The sequence below is a fragment of the Mustela putorius genome, unplaced genomic scaffold (assembly GCF_011764305.1).
Source record: "Mustela putorius furo isolate JIRA1106 unplaced genomic scaffold, ASM1176430v1.1 tig00000905_pilon_pilon_pilon, whole genome shotgun sequence".
NCBI lineage: Eukaryota > Metazoa > Chordata > Mammalia > Carnivora > Mustelidae > Mustela > Mustela putorius.
In genome coordinates this window covers 1,213,990-1,233,780 of record NW_025421511.1, presented here as the reverse complement: position 1 = coordinate 1,233,780, position 19,791 = coordinate 1,213,990, and the positions used below count along the sequence as shown (strand labels likewise).

At 40.4% G+C, this 19,791-nt stretch overlaps 1 protein-coding gene across 2 annotated transcripts in view; it reads left to right on the top strand.

Annotated features, from left to right (window-relative positions):
• Positions 1 to 19,791, top strand: part of MCPH1 (microcephalin 1) — a 240,879-nt gene that overhangs the window by 86,238 nt on the left and 134,850 nt on the right. For both annotated transcript variants that reach the window (XM_045086169.1, XM_004766753.3), the window contains exons 10-11: positions 530 to 567; positions 3,086 to 3,248. In XM_045086169.1, the coding sequence (XP_044942104.1) occupies positions 530 to 567; positions 3,086 to 3,248 (201 nt within the window). The remainder of the gene's footprint in view (positions 1 to 529; positions 568 to 3,085; positions 3,249 to 19,791) is intronic.

The following is a 19,791-nucleotide window of genomic DNA, read 5'->3' as shown; positions in this document are numbered from 1 at the left end:
AAGCATTTGAGGGACCCAGGCACCAGGACCCCGAGCAGTATTGTGTATGTCTGACTGAGGCAGGGCTAGAGTTGTATAGAAACTGGAAAATAGCGCTTTAGCCTGAAAAAAATGCCTTCTTACCCTCTTGATACCTAAGCAGGATGGCACATTTAGAGGTCCACTAGCTAACTAAGACAATGGACTTCTGGGGGGAAGTCTTTCTACCCCCGCCCCCGCCCCACTCCTCTACCTCATGGACTTCTGGGGGGAAGTCTTTCTACCCCTGCCCCCGCCCCACTCCTCTACCTCATGTTCGGGAATTATTTTGGATTGGTTTGGGGTAGTATCTGAATTTGTATCTCTCAGGCTGTTTTGTTTTGTTTTGTTTTTCCAGGAATATAAAGTTTTTTTACTTTGATATATGCTTAAATGTTTATTTTTTAAGTGATGTAACTTTTTAAAAAATGTATTAAAGTTAATTTCTGTGGGAAAAAATGTTTTTTATACTTCTGACTGTTTTTTGTTCCTTCTCTTTTGAAATCTCTAGCCAACAAGAACATTAGTCATGACAAGCATGCCATCTGAGTAAGTACTCCTTGTTTTGATAACTTTCTACTCAATGTAAAAATTTTAGATTTTTCTTTCATATACTGTGATGCTGCGCGTTTAAGGCAGCCCATAGCTTTGTGCCGTTTTGCTGTTACTCTGTACAGTTGGTGTTGGAGTTAGAAGAACCCTGGAAGTAAAAAAAGGTGGTTAGAAGCCTTTGAGCAGGTTAGCGCTGAAGACTTCGTGAGTTGTTTACGCAGCATTAGGAGGGATTCTGGTGTTTTTCTCTTCCTCGTGTTTGCTTCATATGTCCTGTCTCTGTGTGTCCACCACTTCTGCCCCATGAAAGTCCAGTAAATGGAGCACCACTGGCCGATTCCCTCAAAGTTCTTAAAGGAACACTTTGCTAGGACACTCTTTACAACGCTATTAAAGTCATTATCCGCACATTTTGGGAAAGAGTTAATAGCTTGCTGGCACGCTCTTATCATCTTCCTTAAACATTTAACACAATATATAGCACATCCAACAAAAATACAGCACCATATTCTTTGTAACAGATTTTTGAATTCCTGTCTAAAGGGGAAAACCATGTTTTGTTTTGTTTTTTTATATCAATCATACGTTTTAAGGTTTTAAGGCATTCGTCAAAACATTGGGACACTTCAGTGAAAAATAGCCAGTAAAAAAGTGCATGCTTGTAATACTTGATGTTGTAGGATCCTTTTCCTACCCATGGCATATGAAAGCAAAAGGACCAATAGTTCAAACACCATACATTAGCTATTGTAAAAGGGGCACACTCATGATTTTTGCTGATCTCTTATGAAATATACTGAACATTCTAAATCATCTAATATGGAAGGCAAAATTGAGTGTGGTCGGTGTGATATTTTTTAAAATCTATATTTTTGCCCCCGATATAAAGCACATTAGTAAATAGTTATTTTCTCCATCAATGTTTTGAAGATCAAACTATTCATTTAGGCCATATTTCTCTTTTTATCCGCTTCCCACCCCCCCCCCTTATACTTCTTATCTGGACTTAACAAAAGACCTAGATGTTCTGATGCCACATTGATTAGCTGTGTCTCAAAGAGACACTTGTGGTTGATTAACACATCTAACAAATAGCAGGCAGCTGCCAGACATAGAATAGGAAAATCATCGATATGTGGAAATGAAGGGTTCTGGTGAGCATATGGTTAGAGCTTTTCACTGCCTTATGCTTTTGTTTTCTTTGCATTTCCCCTGAATTTAATATTTTCCATCACCCCAATAAGCACTGATTCTCTGGTTGAAGTGGTGATAGGACTGGGGACTTCCCCCATCTGTCTTTTTTTTTTTACCATAGGGATCTCTTAGAATTTAGAATATAATTCAGTACCACCCTTTCATTTCACTTGTAAGGAAATAGGTCTTGAGATTGACTTGCCCAAGATGGTAGAGATAAAACTGGGAAGGACTGTGAAGCCCGTGGGGCATTGTTAGAGGTGGTCATTGCAGGGCAAGAACAACCTCTTTTTCATAATAATTTTTAGGGAGAAGAAAAATGTATCTCTTAACTCACCATGTAGGTTACAGTGACTTAGAAAGCCCTTCATGTCATTTATATTTCACTGGGGATTTCCAAAATTGCTGGGAGGGAGAGGGAAGTGTAACGTGTCCAAACCCAGGGCTTTAGTAAGGTCATTGTAAAAGGAGGAGAGGAAAAATGGTGAACAATTTGGTGAGGAGGTTAGATGGGAAGGATACATATTTCTTAAACGGTACTTAAGGCACTAATGGAATGGCAGACCAGAAGACAAACAATGACGGGTTTTGCAAAAATAAGGAGCCTCTGCCAAATTAGCCCCTAGGCTTGAGCTGATAATGTAATGAAAAGGGCCTTTTCCCGGCTCTTACTAGAAAAAACTGTATGTGTGAATTCAAATAAATGTTATACTTCACATAAAATAAGCAAGTAATAAGCTTGGTCCTGACTGCACAGGCTGGTTCAGATCTCTCTGAGAAGTAACAGTGGTGGGAAGAGCCGGGACCATCCCTGATGCTGGCTGTGTTCCCACCCGTGGTGGTGAAGCCACTTAAGCCTGGGGCAGCTTTGTCAGGTTTCTTTTTTTTAAGATTGTATTTATTTTTTTAAAAATTGTATTTATTTATTTGACAGAGAGAGAGAGATCACAAGTAGGCAGAGCAGCAGGCAGAGAGAAAGGGGAAAGCTGAGCAGAGAGCCCGATGCGGGGCTCCATTCCAGGACCCTGAGATCATGACCTGAGCCGAAAGCAGAGGCTTAACCCACGGAGCCACCCAGGTGGCCCAGCTTTGTCAGTTGTTAAAATAGACAGTTGGAGCTGAGAACTGAAGTTTTTTTTCTTTCCCCATACTTTAAGGCATTGATTATAAATAAATTAAAATGTGAGCTCTGTAGCTGAGATCAACGTTGAATTTTAGCTTTCTATTTAAAAAAAAAAAATGTTATTCAGTATAACCACCTTGATGTTCATATGTAGGAAACATAGTAATCTGTTGATTTTTTTCCCCTCCTATTTGTCAGAAAGCAGAACATTGTCATCCAGGTTGTGAATAAGTTGAAGGGCTTTTCATTTGCCCGGGAAGTGTGTGACACGACCACTCATGTGCTCACCGGGAATCCTCTGCGTACTCTGAATGTGCTGCTGGGAATCGCACGTGGCTGCTGGATTCTCTCTTATGAATGGGTAAGCCGTTGTGTAAGCAGTTGTTGCAAGTACATATATAAAAACAGAAGCTAGATGTGGTCATGTGAGGCAGTGACACTAGATCACTTGATTTGCACTCGTGCGACTTTGCACACTCCTGGGAGCGGTGAATCCTGTTGCTGTTCTCTCCTTGAACTCTTCCCCTTTGGTCCAGCACCTCCAGCCACTGCTGATCCCTTGGGAATGGGAGTGTGGTGAGGACCGAAAGCAGAAGAGTGGCCTTCTGGATACAGAGCTCAGCCACTGGCAGAAATAAGATTAGAACAGGCTTGGAATGAAAACACAAAATGCGTGTTCTCACAGTCAAATGAACTTTCTTCTGTGTTTGACCAAGAAATAATGTGACCTATGTTAGCGATGGTTTAAAAAGCCAAAAGAATTCAGTGATTGTTTTTACAGATGGATTTACTTAGGATGAAACATGTTCATTTAATCCCATTTGGATATGTTTTATCTTACGCATATCTATCTGTAACATTGCTTGCCCTTATTTCTGCGCATTAAAGGTAGTTTAAAAAAAAAAAAATCATTGTTTTCACTATTCATAGAAATTAAGATTGTTTGTTACTCTTTCTATTTTTACTTTGATCCTCAACCTATGGTCCCTCCAAAGCATTGCTGTCTGATGAAAGTACTGTCATTTCTTACTTGTGTTACTATACTGAATATTCCACATATCCACCCTCCCCTTCTTCCTCCTCCCCCTAAGAATGTATTATATTAATACTGTGTTAATTTAAGCCAGTAGGATTATAATATGCAAACAAACTACAGATGTATTTTTAAGAATGGTTGTGATCTTTTTCCTGTGTCATGACTTAACCCCGCAGCTCTCTGGTATGAGATGTTTGTGACATTAGTGCTTAAAGTCATGAAGTGGAAAAGTTTTAAATTCCCCCCCAAAAGTACTATTTGCATTGGTAGCAACTGGGGACTACCTTACCTAATTGTATATTTGTACTCATTCCCATTTATTTGTAAGAAATATGATCTCTAACTCCATGAATGAATACCCTGTATTCCTTCTCTCCAATTCACAATCTTTCTGGGTCTTTATCAGTCAGCTCTTCCTTCCCTCATGTCTCAGAGGGAAAAATGTTCTTTATCATTTAGGAGGATATACATCTGTGCTTGATTCTGTACCCAATCTATTCTTCTGGGACGTTGAGCAGAGAGGTCAGACATGAGAATCAGTATTTACTGTTGCCATGTGTAAAGACCAACTCCCTGGATGCATCCTGGTTTCTGCTCAGTGTACTGCCAATATTCTCCCACTAATCATACATAGAAACAGAGCCAGATGCAAATTTAGCATATGGTAACTATATGTGGGATTAACCACTACACATGAGAAAGGCAGGAAGTGGAACATATTTGGTGAACTTCCAGTGCTGAGGCAGAACCTGGGCCACTTGTCACATGAGTGAATAAATGAAGTACAACTACAATAAGGTGAGAAAATGAAATTAAAGACATTTAGGTTAGAGAGGAAGAAATGGTAGTATGGCTCTTCACAGACTCCATGATCATCCATGTAGACAATCACAAGAAATCTACAAAAAAGCTCTTAGAACAAATTGCCAAGATACAAGGATATAATAAAACAGGGTTGACACTGAAATACTCAAGTGTAAATCTGACATAAAAATATGTGCAGAATTTGTATGCTGAAAACTATAAAACATTGGTTAAAAAAATTAAAGAGTAAATGGAGAAGCATACTATGTTCATGGATTGGAAGACTCAATATAGTTAAAATGTCAGTCCTCCCTAAAACAATCTATAGATTCAATACATTCCCAATTAAAACCTCAGCAGAGTTCTTTGAAGATATAGATAAGCTGATTCTAAACTGTATACATATACTTGTATATGTATATAACTATGTACATATATACATATATATATAGAGAGAGAGAGAGGAACTAGCATAGTTAAAACAATTTTGAAAGAGAGGTACAAAGAGGACTAATGTGATCTGATTTTTAAGACATCCTTTAAAGTCTCTGTAATCAAGGCAATTGAGTGTCTGGGAAAAGACAGACATAATGAAACAGAATATAGAGTCCAGAAATAGACCCACAAATATGGCCCACTGGTTTTTGACCAGGAACCAAAGTCAATTCAGTGGAGGAAGGTGAGTCTTTTCAGTAAAAGGTGCTAGATATGGGGCGCCTGGGTGGCTCAGTGGGTTAAATAAAGCCTCTGCCTTCGGCTCAGGTCATGATTCCAGGGTCCTGGGATTGAGCCCCTCATTGGGCTCTCTGCTCAGCAGGGAGCCTGCTTCCTCCTCTCTCTCTGCTTGCCTCTCTGCCTACTTGTGATCTCCCTCTGTCAAATAAATAAATAAAATCTTAAAAAAAAAAAAAACGGTGCTAGACATCTGCAGACCAAAACTGGATCTGTGCCTCACACTGTATACAAAGATTACCCCCAAATGGATCAGACTACAATGTAGACTATAAAACTCTAAAATGTACATAGGATATGACCCAGGTTTAGGTGGAGAGTTCTTTTTTTTTTTTTTTAAATTTATTTATTTGAGAGAAAGGGAGAGAGAGAGAATGTGATTAGGGGATGTACAGAAGGAGAGGGAGAATCAGACTGCCCACTGAGCATAGAGCCTGACGCAGGGCTTGATCCCAGGATGCTGAGCCCATGATCTGAGCCAGAGTCAGATGCTGAGCTGACTGAGCCTCCCCAGGCGCCCCCAGAGTTCTTAGATACGACATGTGAAGCATGATATGTAAAATGAGAAGTGATAAATGACACTTTGTCAAGTGTAAAAACTTACACTCCATGAAACACATTCTAAGCATTTGCATAGCTCATCTGACAAAAGACTTAAATCCAAAATATATAAAGAACTCTCAAAACTCAAAAATAAGAAACAACCCCCCCAAAAAAATATAAAAAAAATAAGAAACAATCCAAACAAAAAATAGCCCAAAGCATTTTTTTGAACACCGTGTCAAAGATACGCAGATGAAAAATGCTCAACATCATTAGAGAAATATGATTTACAACCACGATGAGATACTGCCACATACTTAACAGGGTGGCTGGATCATAAAGCACAGCGATAATCCTCTAGAAAAGAGGGAGAACATCGTACACAGCTGGTGAGGATGGGAGGTGGTTCCAAGTCATGGCTGGGAAGTTTTATGTGATGTGAAATGTATCCTCACTGCGTCACTGAGCAACCCAGCTCCTAGGTGTTTGCCCTAGAGACGTGAAAGCTCACGTTCATACAAAAACCTGTACATGAATATCATGAGTATTTGTAGCAGCTTTGCTTATAATCAGCAAAACCTGACAACAGCACACATGTCCCTTGGTGGGTAAAGGGAAAAATAAACTTCTGTACTGTGGAATACTGCTCAGTAATAAAAGGCAGTTGTGATAGGGACGCCCCCATGGCTCAGTCAGTTAAGTGTCTGACTCTTGGTTTCGGCTCAGGTCACAATCTCAGGGTTGAAAGATCAAGCCCCACTTCGGGCTCTGCACTCAGCATGGAGCCTGATTATGCTTATTTTCCTCTTTTTCTCCCTCCCCGTCTTATCCCACTTTCACTCTCTCTCGCTCTCCCTTTCCCTCTCAAATACATACATACATACATACACACATACATAAAATCTTATTTAAAAAAAAAAAAAGACAACCATGATTCTTGCCACAGCTTGGATGACTCTCTTGCGCTGTGGACTCCCTGCTGGTGGACCAGCTGACCGCAGGATAGGATGGTCCTCTTCTCTCTTTGCAGGGCTGCCCAAGCTCCACTTCCACCAGCTGCACCCCCATCTCCCATAGAACCCCGGCCTCTAGGTGTTGGGCTGCTGGAGTTCCCAGACGGCTCTTAGGTCCAGTCTTCGAGGCACTGACTGCTCCAGCGAGGGCGGGATCCCAAGGGCAGGACCAGTATGTTTGAGGAATAATAAGAAGGCTCGGTGGGGACTCACCAAGAGAAAAAGTAGGAGATGAGACCAGAGAGCCAGCGGGTGAAGGGAAGCTTGGCCGTGGTAGTATTTGGATAATGTTCCTGTGTCATGATGAGCTATCAGAAAGTTTCTGTTCAGGGAGCAAGATGCCCTGAGCTGTGTTTTTCGAAGGATGGTGGCTCCCTCTGGCTGGGTACCCAGTGATGGTAGCACCAGTAGCCCACATGTCACCCATGGATCCTTGCCAGAAACTCGGCCAACTCAGCCAGAAGCAATTCTCTTAAATAAGCACAAGGTGATACCACCTTGAATAATTTCTTCTTCTAACGAGTCCATGGTACTGTATGCATTTCATGTGGCTGCTGTAACACATTGCCATAAATTTATTGGCTTAAAAGTAGCACATATTAAAAAAAAAAAAAAAAAAGCACACATTTATTCTCTAATGGTTTTTGGAGGTCAGGAGTCCAAAATAGGTTTCTCTGGGCTCAAGCCCAGGTGTTGTCAGGGCCGCATTCCTTCCAGAATCTCTAGGGGGAGTCTGTTTCCTGCCTTTTCCAGCTTTAAAGGCCACCTGCTTTCCTTGGCTTATGGCCCCTGGCAGGAAGTGACTTCTGCTTCTCTTATCACACCTGCTCTGATTTCTGGCCTCTGTCTTTCACTTATAAGGATGCTTGTGTTCTCATGGGGCCAAGCTGGATAAGCCAGCACAGCTCCCCATCTCAAGGTCCTCAACTTCATTGCATCTGCAGTGCTCCTTTCACAATTCTGGGGTTCACAATGTTGGGCTCAGTCACAATTCTGGGGTTCAGCTGTGGATGGCTTCTAGGGGATACATCATTCTGGAGTCCCATAAGTATGAGGATACTAACTCCATAAGCACCATATTATCCACTTCACTGTACCCCAGGTTGATGACTTTTAATCGGTAGGAGAAGCTTCAAGATAGCTTAGAAGGATGCTAGAGTAGATGCCTGTATGAAGAGGCAGAGCTTGGAGTGATGAATCTATGAACAAGGAACGCAGAGGGTTTCCAGCAGCCAAGGGAATCTTGGACCAGATCCTCCCCTAGAGTGTCTAGAAGGAAGCAGCTCTGCCAATATATCTATTTAAGACTTTTTGTCTTCAGAACTGGCTTTATGGATTATAAACAAGAAGAAAGACAGTTGAGAAATAGAGAACATTAAGAAAATAAAAATAAAGAAGAAATGCCTACAAAAAGTATAAAACAGATTGCCTTAGGTCTCTAACTATTTTGAAGGTGTTCCTGTTCCTTCATGCTCACTGGGTGATGCTGTGGGTATCTATGCTGGCCTTCAGGAGGAGGACTGGCTCTGTGGACCTCTAGGACAAGAGAAGAGAGGGGACTGAGACTGTAGGAATGCTGAACCCTGAGAGGCTTCCTCCAGGTTTTTACACTTAGAGAGCTTGTACACGAAAGCAATCAGTTCATATTTTTAAATAACACATTGAATATACCAGTATCGTGATTTTAAATAGTGGTAAAGCAGCTGCTTGAATATTTAATATTTTTTTTCCCAAACTAAACCATTGATTAAGCCAGTTTCTTTTATAAGATAAGACTTTGGACAGGTTCATAAATTTAACTTGGCTTCTACTCGGAAGACCAAAATCAAATAGTTACTCAGAGAGAATAGGAATGAAAAGGATATTACTGTCTAAATAACTACCCTGAAAATACACATCTGTACACATACGTAAATACATGCATGCTCCGTTTGGAGGGCCCTGTGTATTTCTATCATATTATCTTCATCATTTACAATGTCCACATTGGCAGTACGTTTACATTATGGTTATCTTGACGTAGAAGACCCATAATAGTAGAACACGAGATCCAGGCTTCTGCTGTTTTAACAGTTACTAGGATGATAACATGAAGCAACAGAAAAAATAACTGAGTACAGGAGAGTTCAATGCCAGGCTCCACGGCTGGCCCCAGATCTGGAGGGTTCACAGGCTGGAAGGTAGCCTCCATCCCCACATAAAACGGGAGTAGACTCCATTCAGCTGCCTAAATGCTGAGAGCGGAACGCCTCCTCACGGAGCCACGGCTCCCTGTTGATGACTCAGAGCCAAGGACCCTGCCTCCTTCGCAGGGATTGTGTGAAAGCTAAGTATTAAACGTGCACAGTGCTCACATCAGTGACTGGCAGGAATTAAGAATTTAATAAATGTTAGCTTTACAGCAGGGATGACAATGTATCAACTTCCCCAAAGAGCTGTGAGAATCACTCACTGTCTACTGTCACCAGTTTTGTCCACAGACTGCATTAACCCTACAATTTAAAAAAGATACTTTTTCTCTGGACAAGTGGGAACTTTGAGAACTTTGTGATGGGTCGTCCGTTCTGTCCTTGCTAGTTCTGAGGAATGAGCAGGAGGGCTCGTGAGTGCGGCGGGCATGTCGAAGAGAGTCAGTGGGGTCTGACTGGGGGACCCCCAGCGAGGACAGGAGGGAAACAGGTGGGGTCTGGGTGGACACTGGGAAGTATGCCCACATTTGTTCTTTGAGGGACCTAAGAAGAGTACTCTGGGGTATCTGGAGGTAATTCGGTATATTGGAGACCCCACTTCTGTAAAAGCCACTATAGTACTGATTTTCATATATTTTAACCTTCTCCAAAACCATCAGAGCAGTGTTGCTGTAGATGATCACTCAGATTTTGAGAGCGATAGTTTTGGCTTTAGTATCTTCCTCTGAAGGCCGCTTCAGACGTTGCTTTACCAGTGATGCCTAAACATCTCATGACTTGTGAGAAGTACCAGTTCCTGGGAAACTGAAAAGGACCAGATCTGTTGCTGTATAAAGTGCCTGCTTGTCTATTTGTGGTCTACTTGTGATGTCTGTCAAGTGTTTCCTCTCACTGGTGTTGCGTGTTTATTGATTTTAATAGATTATTGCTGACTTGCACTCTTAAGGGAAAAAAAAAAAGTTTAGAGATGAACTGAATTTCATTCCCTGTTTATCTCACTTAAGTAAAAGATCATTGCTTCTTGCATGGCCTCCCTCCTTTAATTGCCTAAAAAGTGCAATTGCTCAAACATGATAAACTTTTTTTTTTTTTAAATAATCTCTATGTCCAACGTGGGGCTTGAACTCATGCATGATAAACTCTTTTGAGACAGAATAGCTGCCATTGTCATTTATAAAGCCAAGTGACATAATGGCTAAGCACAATACACAGTTTAATGCTCATCGGCTGCTTGTGTGTGCCTTTAGATAGGAACTCTGCAGCGTGCAGTTTCTTCTAGGGCCAAGTTGTGAAGCGTCCATATGCTACACTTCACATTGTCTTTGTGTAAAGGAATGACTCTCTCTCTCTCTCTGGTCCCCCTCCTTTTTCCTTGTCCCCAATGCAATTTGGGGGATTCTTAAAATATTCCTTTTGGCTAGCTGTGGGAGCTTGCCTCCAAGAAAAACATTACTGAGAATGTTTTTATTTCAGGGTTTGTGTGGTATTCTCTGGAAATTGCTTGTAAAGGAGGCTTCTAGCAGCTCTTCAAAATTAGATGGTTGTATGTGGCCCAGTTAGTCATATCAAAAAAATATAATGATTTTATAACAAATTCAGTTTGAATTTTTATTTAAAAAAATTTTTTTTTTTTTTTTTTGAAAACTGTGTTGGCAATTTGTGCATGTTTATAGTGGTTCCTACTTTCATTGTTAACCCTGCTGTTTTCAGCAGGGAGAATAACTTGTGTTTTTCCTGCTTCATGACTAAATTATCTGGCAGATACAGAGAAATAGAAAACCGTGTTGGGTGTTGCTCTGTTTCCTATTCGTGGGAGACAGGAAGTAACACAACAGAAAAATAAAGAAATTGATTTGACCGAAGGATCCCTGAGGACCAAAGCTTTTTTTTTTTTTTTTTTTTTTTAATTGTGTTTACGCTTAGTGCTGTTTGAATTCTTTAGAGACCTTATCTTCTAACTTTCACCTATTTGGTGTTCGTCTGTTCTTCCCTGACTTATCTACAATTCTGCTTTACTTTTCTACTGCTTTGTGTTCAGTGAGAGCTAATGGAATGCCCTGTGACCGAGGCCGCTTCTTTCTGGCTCCTGTTACATAGAGCTCCTTCTCCGCTTCAAAGATACCGTATAGCAGTGAGGAGTGAGTCAGCCTATATTCAGGTCAAAACATGTTAATTCTGAACAGCTTAGGAACAAGGCTTGATACAGAATTGGAAAGCTAAACAGTTGTAAATGCAAATACGGAGTTTGGACAGTTCCACAGCCAAATTTCAAGACACTTTGACTATTAACAAAAGAACAAAAAACACTTTATAATCAAGTGTGTCATAAATCAAAGAATTATTTCATAATGAATTAATTTTCTTGAAATGATGGGATGCAATTTTGGCTTTCTCACACTGGATTCAGGAAGTGGTGATTCTGATTTAACTGGTATGAGCATAGAATCAAATGTCGGAGCTAGAATGAAGCCTGTAGTTCATGCAGCCTGGACCTCTCATTTGCTACTGAAGAAGGCAAAGTTGCTGTCCTAGAACTATGGGCAGTGGCAGAACTGGACCGGTAGTCTAAGATTGTCACCAGTATTGTAGTCGATCATGCTGTCTTCTCAAGACTAAAGAGAATCATCTTGAAAACCATTCTCTCTTTTTAACCTTAACTTCTGAGCACATTCTAAGAATAATGTTTAAGCAAAGTATGCTTGGTGTACCACATTTATCACTAGGGTTTTTGAGCTGTTTGCTTACGTTGCATCTGTTGGCTGTAGCCATGTGCTAGACACTTATAATACCAAGCTGTCTAAGGTCTCCTTTTGGTTTCTTTGAATCCACGTCGGCTTGATTCCAAAATCCTTCTTACTGTGCCACAGATAATTAATTATACCTTGATAAAGCACTTCCACTTTAAAAAATGTTTTCACGGGGTACCTGGGTGGCTCAGTGGGTTAAAGCCTCTGCCTTGGGCTCAGGTCATGATTTCAGGGTCTTGGGATCAAGCTGCACATTGGGCTCTCTGCTCAACAGGGAGTCTGCTTCCTCCTTTCTCTCTGCCTGCCTTTCTGCCTACTTGTGATCTCTGTCTGTCAAATAAATCAATAAAATCTTAAGAAAAATTTAAAAAAAAGTTTTCGTACCCACTGTCCTATTGAGTCCTTACAGAGCATTTTTGTAATAGTGTTTAGTGCACAAATTTTGCAGTTGTGTTTAGTGATGGAGATACTAGGAAAAATAACCTGCCTGATTTGAATGCGGACCTTTGAAACAGTCTTGATAAAGGCATTATCCTAAGGCAGTGACTGTAAGTAGTCATCTCAAAGTACACCTAATTTTTAAACTTCCATTATTAAAATTAATGGATCCTGTTTATGGAGAAGCATATGGCCTGTAGCGCATCGCTGCCTTCCCCGAGGTAGTTATTGGAAAATGAACACACTCTTCCTCCGCAGAGTCTCAGGCATGCTGCGGTAGGACCTCTCTTGCGCCCCAGGACATAGGTGGTCCCACTCGGATGCTCCGTCCTCTCTGCCATCCCTTTGCTTCCTCCTGGCAGTTCCTCAGATGAACTCCAATGTGGATTTGCCACGTGGTGTTTCCACATTGGAGACACTGCTTTCCTGGTTCCATGGAGACTCAGGATAGATGGGGGAAGTCATTGCCCCTGGAAAATCGAGGGCTTTAGTGTTGCCCTTCCTGAGAACATTTGAGGAGATTTGTGAATAGGACTGTGATTGTCACCGTCCTATTATATATTATATGTTATATAATATATATAATTTATAAATATATTTATATATATAATATATAATTATAAATATAATTATGTATTATCCTATATTAGGATGACTAGTAGTGGAGTTTAAAGGAGGGCTGCTTTTGAGTGTGAGAAGTCACTCTGGACAAAACATTGACTAGAATGTGAATGAGATTCCATCATCATTTTGGGCATTCATATCTATACATCAATAATTTGTTCTTCAGTTTTGTAAAGGGGTGAGACAGAATCTAATTAATACGCATGACCAAAAAAAAAAAAAAGGCAAGTGCGTGGGGTCTTGAAGCTGAGACTTTGCAAGGGAGAGAAAGCCCCGAGGCACTTGAGTGAGGAGGAGAGCAGGGTTAGGTATTTGGAGAGGCTGTCCGCGACCAGGGCGCGTGGAGGTCACGGTCAGGAGTTGGGGAAGCCACTGGAGTATTTGAACTAGAGCGTGACAGGCTTTGATCTCTCTGGCTTCTATGGAAAGAATGGATTGCAGGACGGTAAGAGTAAGCGACCAGAAGAAGTCAGTTAAGACCATCAAGGTCAGAAATTATAATGAGCTTGACTAGCATAGTGGCAGATAGGTTGAGAGAAGAGATCAGACTGGTACATTTTTTAGGAAGATCTAACAGGATTTGGTAACATGTGGCACGTATCAACAGAGAAGTCAAGATGGCTCTTCCTTGAGCACCTGCAGGTAGATGGTGGTGGCATTTACTGAGGCAGTTCTTAATTTTTTTAAACCTTGGATGATCTCCTTCTTGCCTTATGACTGATGACTCTAGGACCTCCACTTAGTCAATGTGGAGTTGTGTCGCAAATGCAAACTCGTTTTTAGAAAAAATTCCAGCTGTCCCTATAGGTACGTCTTTGACATGTCACTTCTGCAACTTTCTGTGGAGTTCCTCAGTTGTCACTTGTGCTCAGTCTGACACCCAGTGAAACCATTTTCATTTGCAGTAACAACACAGAATATCTTAACTTTAGGTTTTCATCAGAAAAGAGTAACCATGATTTGATTCTCTGGGACTTTGTGAACATCCGTCATTTACATATAATCCTAGGTATCTGTCATTAATGCCAGAAACATTGTTAGCTGTCCCTTCGTTCAGGTTTCTAAGCTCTGTACTCCAGTAAAAATAGGTCTCTAAAGAACAGCACGTGTGAACTCTGTGTCTGCCTGAGTATCTCTGTGAATTAGGCTTTAGTGATAATACTAGGTTTTGAGGAGAGCTGATACAAGAAGTAACAGGATTTTCTTTTCTTTTATTTATTTATTTTTAAAGATTTTTATTTGTTAGAGAGAGAGGAAGAGCAGAGCATGTACAAAGAGGGAGAGCAGCAGGCAGAGGGAGAGGGAGAAGCAGACCCCGGCTGAGCAGGGAGCCTGATGCAGGGCTCCATCCCAGGACCCTGGGATCATGGCCTGAGCTGAAGGTAGTTGCTTAATTCACTGAGCCACCCAGGCGCCCCTGGACAACAGGATTTTAGACAACTGTCATACCTTCTTCAAAACTATAGTTGGCAACATTGTAGATTTTGGTACCTGATACTTTTTATGTATGATCCACACAATACATTTCTTCTAAAATGTGTTGCCCTGGAAAATTCTCTACAGGAAATCTTTTAGGCTTTCTTTACCAGAGAATGAGAAATATGTAACCAAAGTGGTTTTGTCAACTGAAGTAACAGCTTGACTTCGGCGTGTGTCGGATCTATTTCTTAGTTCTTTTGAGTTGGTTTTTCTTCTGACCACTGGAGAGTGTCCTTCAGTACATGGAGAAGCACCTCTCCACTGAATTTTATTTTATATAATTCTTCTAATATTTTATTCTTAAGTAATATCTACATCCAGCTTGGGGTGCAGAGATTTGAGAGTCACACGTTCTACAGATTGAGCCAGCCAGGCGTCCCCCTCCCCCCACCCCCCATAGAATTCTTTATGATTTTGGTTTTCTTAGATAATAACAAAGCAAGAAAGAATAGTATACAAATACTTAATGTTATTCACAGGTTTTAATTGCAGTGCAACTGACATACAACATAACAATTCAAGATTTGTATACGTCACAAAGCAATCCCACAGGAAGTCTACCTAACATCTGTCACCACACTGTCACAAAAATTTTTTTCTTGTGATGAGAACTTTTTTTTTTAAAAGATTTTATTTATTTATTTGACAGACAGAGATCACAAGTAGGCAGAGAGGCAGGCAGAGAGAGAAGGGGAGGTAGGCTCCCTGCTGAGTGGAGAGCCCGATGTGGGGCTCGATCCCAGGACTCTGGGATCACGACCCGAGCCGAAGGCAAAGGCTTTAACCCACTGAGCCACCCAGGTGCCCCATGTGATGAGAACTTTTAAGATCTTCTCTTTTAGCAATTAATTTTTGCATGAGTTATTTATTTTGTAGCTGCAAGTCTGTGCCACTTAACCTTCAATATTTCTGATCTGACATGTACACTTTATTGTAGTAGAATATTCGCTTCAATTGTTATATTGTCAATGGTAATTTTAGTGGTAAAACTTACTTCAAGGTAGCCCCTCACCTCCTTGGCACAGGGGACTAGGGCAAAATAAAGAAAGTTTCGAACAGAAAAGCAGAAACTCTTTAACAGACCCTGGTTATTTAGCAATTACAAGCTCTTTGAGGGTCATTTCTTGCCTAGCCCAGGACCCAGGATGGAGCTGGAACACAGCGCTTCCTTGTGGAAGGAGTAAGTGTGTAGGTACATGACTAAACATACTTATTTCTTCAAGAAACCTCAGAATTTGATTTGCCTCTGATGAACTACAAATGTCTTGTTAAAAACATTGTGCATCATTATATATTATGAAGGTATCCATGTAGTTCATGGTTTTCTTGTTAAAACTTATTGAAAATAAGGTGACCTGACACTCATATAAGAAAAAAAAATCTTTTAAACTCAAATTCACAGAAAGAATAAGAAACAGTGATTGCTCTGAGTAGTCATAATAGTTGGCTTATTGATGGTAATAATAATTCCTACTGTGTTTTCATACGGCAAAATGATATTCTGATGTTTGTTTTAGTTACATTGGAATGTGTTATATTTATTTCTTTGTTTTCATTTTGATAAGAAAAGTACGAGTGTGTGTTATTTATAAAGATGTTTGGACTTCACATATAAGTATGCTGGTGAAATGCTAGGTCACCCTGGTCTTCGCTTAGTGATATGTAAAAAGTAGTTAATAGTGGGCCATTACACTCTAAAATCCAAGAATAATCCATTTTCATTTTTTCTGGCTGAAATGATTAGGTAGCCTGCAGGCAGCACAAATCTCACATAAATGCCCATATGCCTTATAGCTGGACGTTTTAGTAAGAAACTTTGAGCCCGTATCACTGTGCGGCATCCTTTCCCTCTTACGGTCTGGTATTTAGTCTCTGTCAGTTACTATCTCTTAAAAAGGAAAAAGAGTTCTTAACTACTTATTTTTAGTACTTTATTGCTTATTTTATCTGTCTTGGTTAAATAGGTTGTATTAAGGTTTTGGTGTCCTGCCACTTTTTTTGAGACAGCCAGAGCAGTGCTGTTTAAACACTTAATCACATGTGAATCCCCCGGAGAGCTTATTAAGTGCAGATTGTGGCTCAGTAGGTCTTGGTCCTAAACTTCTTCACTGGCTACAAGTTCCCAGGCAATGTGCAGGTTGCTGGCCTGAAGACCATGCACTGAGTTGGAAGGTTCTAGAGATCAGCCAGCCATATGTGGAGGGGGAGATGGGACGGCTTCCAGAAGATGGGAGTCACACAGAACATTTAAGGAGTGGGGCCATCCTGGCAGAAGACTGACCTAGGCTCTCTCAGCTTGTTAGTATAAGACCCCTTTGTGTCCTTTGTGGATACGGAGACTTGAACAGTTTCAGTAAGTTGCTTATGGTCTCGGTGCTTGAAAATGAGCAAGTTTTGAATTTGAATTCAGCCTTTCCTCGATTCACAGCCCATATTCTTTCTGGGATCTACTTCTAGAGATAGCCTAGAGAATGTTTTTTTTATGTCTGGTACCTTAAATGTGGATATCATTATTCTGTGGCTGCACACCACTTTATGTGTTTTTTGAAGATTAATGGATAAGAGTGGATTTTAATGTTAACCTTGACAGTCACTGGCTGTGTGACCGGTAAAACAGTTAAACTTTCTAAGCCTCAGTTTCCTTATCTGTAAAATGATTAAAAGGTCATCTAATTAAAGTGTAAGTATCAGTTACTATTTTTTTTAAAGATTTTATTTATTTATTTGACAGACAGAGATCACAAGTAGGCAGAGAGCAGGCAGAGAGAGAGGAGGAAGCAGGCTCCCCGCTGAGCGGGCTCAATCCTAGAGCTGAGCTGAAGGCAGAGGCTTTAACCCACTGAACCACCCAGGCGCCCCAGTATCAATTACTATTATTCAACAAACATTTTTGACACTCATGCTGGCCATCGTTCCAATCGTAACTTGGTTGGACCTTGAAACCGTTATGCTAATAGAAAGAAACCAGACAGAGAAGGTCACCTATTGTCTAATTCCTCTCCTATGGTTTATGTGGAATAGTCAAGTGCATGGAGACGGCTGGCTGAGCAGCAGTTGCCCGGGGTGGAATGGAGCAGCGGGCTGAGGGGTGGCTGCTTGGCGGGCGTAGAGTACACTCCTGGAATGAGTAAGACGTTTTGAAACCAGAAAGAAGTGGTTGTGGCACACACAGTGAATATACCAGTTGCCACCGCACTGGACACTGTAACATGATTACTTGTGCTTTGTGAGAATTTCAATTCAATTTTTAAAAGTCATCTGTGAAAATTGCCTCGTTGAGAGAGGCATTACATCTACAGAATGGGTTTGTATTTTAAAATAACTTTATGGAATCATATAAAGCATTTCCTTATGTTCTGAAATGTGTTGGAAATGCAGAGGAATGGCTTATTTTGGAACGAATATTATTGCCTTGAAAATCTGCCAGTCCAAGTCAGTCTTTTCGGAAGACGAGACCTCTTCTGTTTTCTGGCTCCAAAGTGTTCAGGACATACGCTCCCTATACCCTTTTCTTTTGTTATTAAAAACCATACCATCGACAGTCCCAACTTTTTAATCTTAATGTGTAACCTAGAAATAGCTTCATTGCCACTACTGTTTCATTAGCTGCTTGGTCCTTTTGTCATTTATAATGATGTATAATGTTTTCATGTGAGAGGTTCACTAACTTGCCTCTTGTCACACAACCACAGGGTTTAATCTGGTTGCCAGGATTCTATGGTGTTAGCCAGTAGCCCATAGTGTGTAGTTGTGGAAAAAACACAAATACTATTCTCCTGGTAGGAAAAGTCTAAACTGTGTACATAGTAGCAAATTCTCTTAAGGTGGTGTTGTTTGAGCAAATTAATTACTCTTATAACTGAGACAAAGAATCTATAAAATATGATTAGAAAAATATTTTTAATTTGATTTATGTTGTCTTCTCGTTAACTTAAAATAGCCGAAAAAATGTAATTACTATTTTTGTTCCTCTTCTATAAAAAGGAAGAGATTTGCAAATGCTGAGTGTTATGTTTTTATACCTCCATGAACTCTTACAACTAAGTTTTCTACCACAGTTGGTGGGAGCAAGGATGGGTAGGACAGGCTCTTCCCAGTGATTAAAGTAGAAAGTGAAGTATACTTTGAACTATTTTACAATTAATTAGGTTCCCAGAGGTTACCCCTGAGGCCTAAGTTTCTGACTGTCAGATTTGTTTTTTTTTTTTTTTTTAAAGATTTTATTTATTTATTTGTAAGAGAGAGAGAGTGAGAGCGAGCACAGGCAGACAGAGTGGAAGGCAGAGTCAGAGGGAGAAGCAGGCTCCCTGTGGAGCAAGGAGCCCGATGTGGGACTCGATCCCAGGACGCTGGGATCATGACCTGAGCCGAAGGCAGCTGCTTAACCAACTGAGCCACCCAGGCGTCCCGTCAGATTTGGTTTTAATCAGCAGATTCATTGAACAATATTAAGTCTTTCATACGCAAAGAATATTGTCATTCCCCACAAAGAAGGAAATTAAGGTCAATGTTAAGAAAAATTAGTTTTGGGGCACCTGGGTGGCTCAGTCCTTAAGTATTTGCCTTAGCATCCTGGGATTGAGCCCCACATTGAGCCCCGCTCTGAGTCCTGCATCAGGCACTCTGCTCAGCGGGAAGCCTGTTTTTCCCTCTCCCACTCCCCCTGCATATGCTCTCTCTTTCCTTGTCTGTCTCTTTATCAAAAAAAAAAAAAAAAAAAAATCCCACCAAACTTTTTTTAAAATTTATTTTTTATTTATTTTCAGCATAACAGTATCATTATTAAAACTTTTTTTTTTAAAGGAGAAGTTAATTTGATTGGTTCTGGTTTAGAAAGTGACATTTACTGATATTGAGCTATAGTACTTATCACTCTGAATTTTCTAATTATCCTTCGGAGAATGGAAAGTTGAAGCAGTTAGTAAAAGCACCAGAACTGCTAGCCAGCACTAGCACTGTTAACAATATAAACTTTTCAAATTTAAAAATAAAACAAAGCAAAGAAACATTGTGCTTTCCAAAGCTACATTAATTTATACCCAGAAACGCTTTGGGTTTATGCTATCTTGTTTTGTTTTGTTTTTTTTTGTTTGTTTGTTTGTAATAATTTGATATGCCTCACAAAGGAGTTCAAGCAATTGCAGGCTGTCATTATTTCTCTCTGCATTGTATTGGGTGTCTTAGTGTAATAAGGGAACTTAAAAAAAAAAAGAAGAAGTAAGGCACACAGATTGGGAAAGGAGTAAATAAAACTGTTTATTCACAGAAGATATTATCTACACAGAAAACATCAACAAAT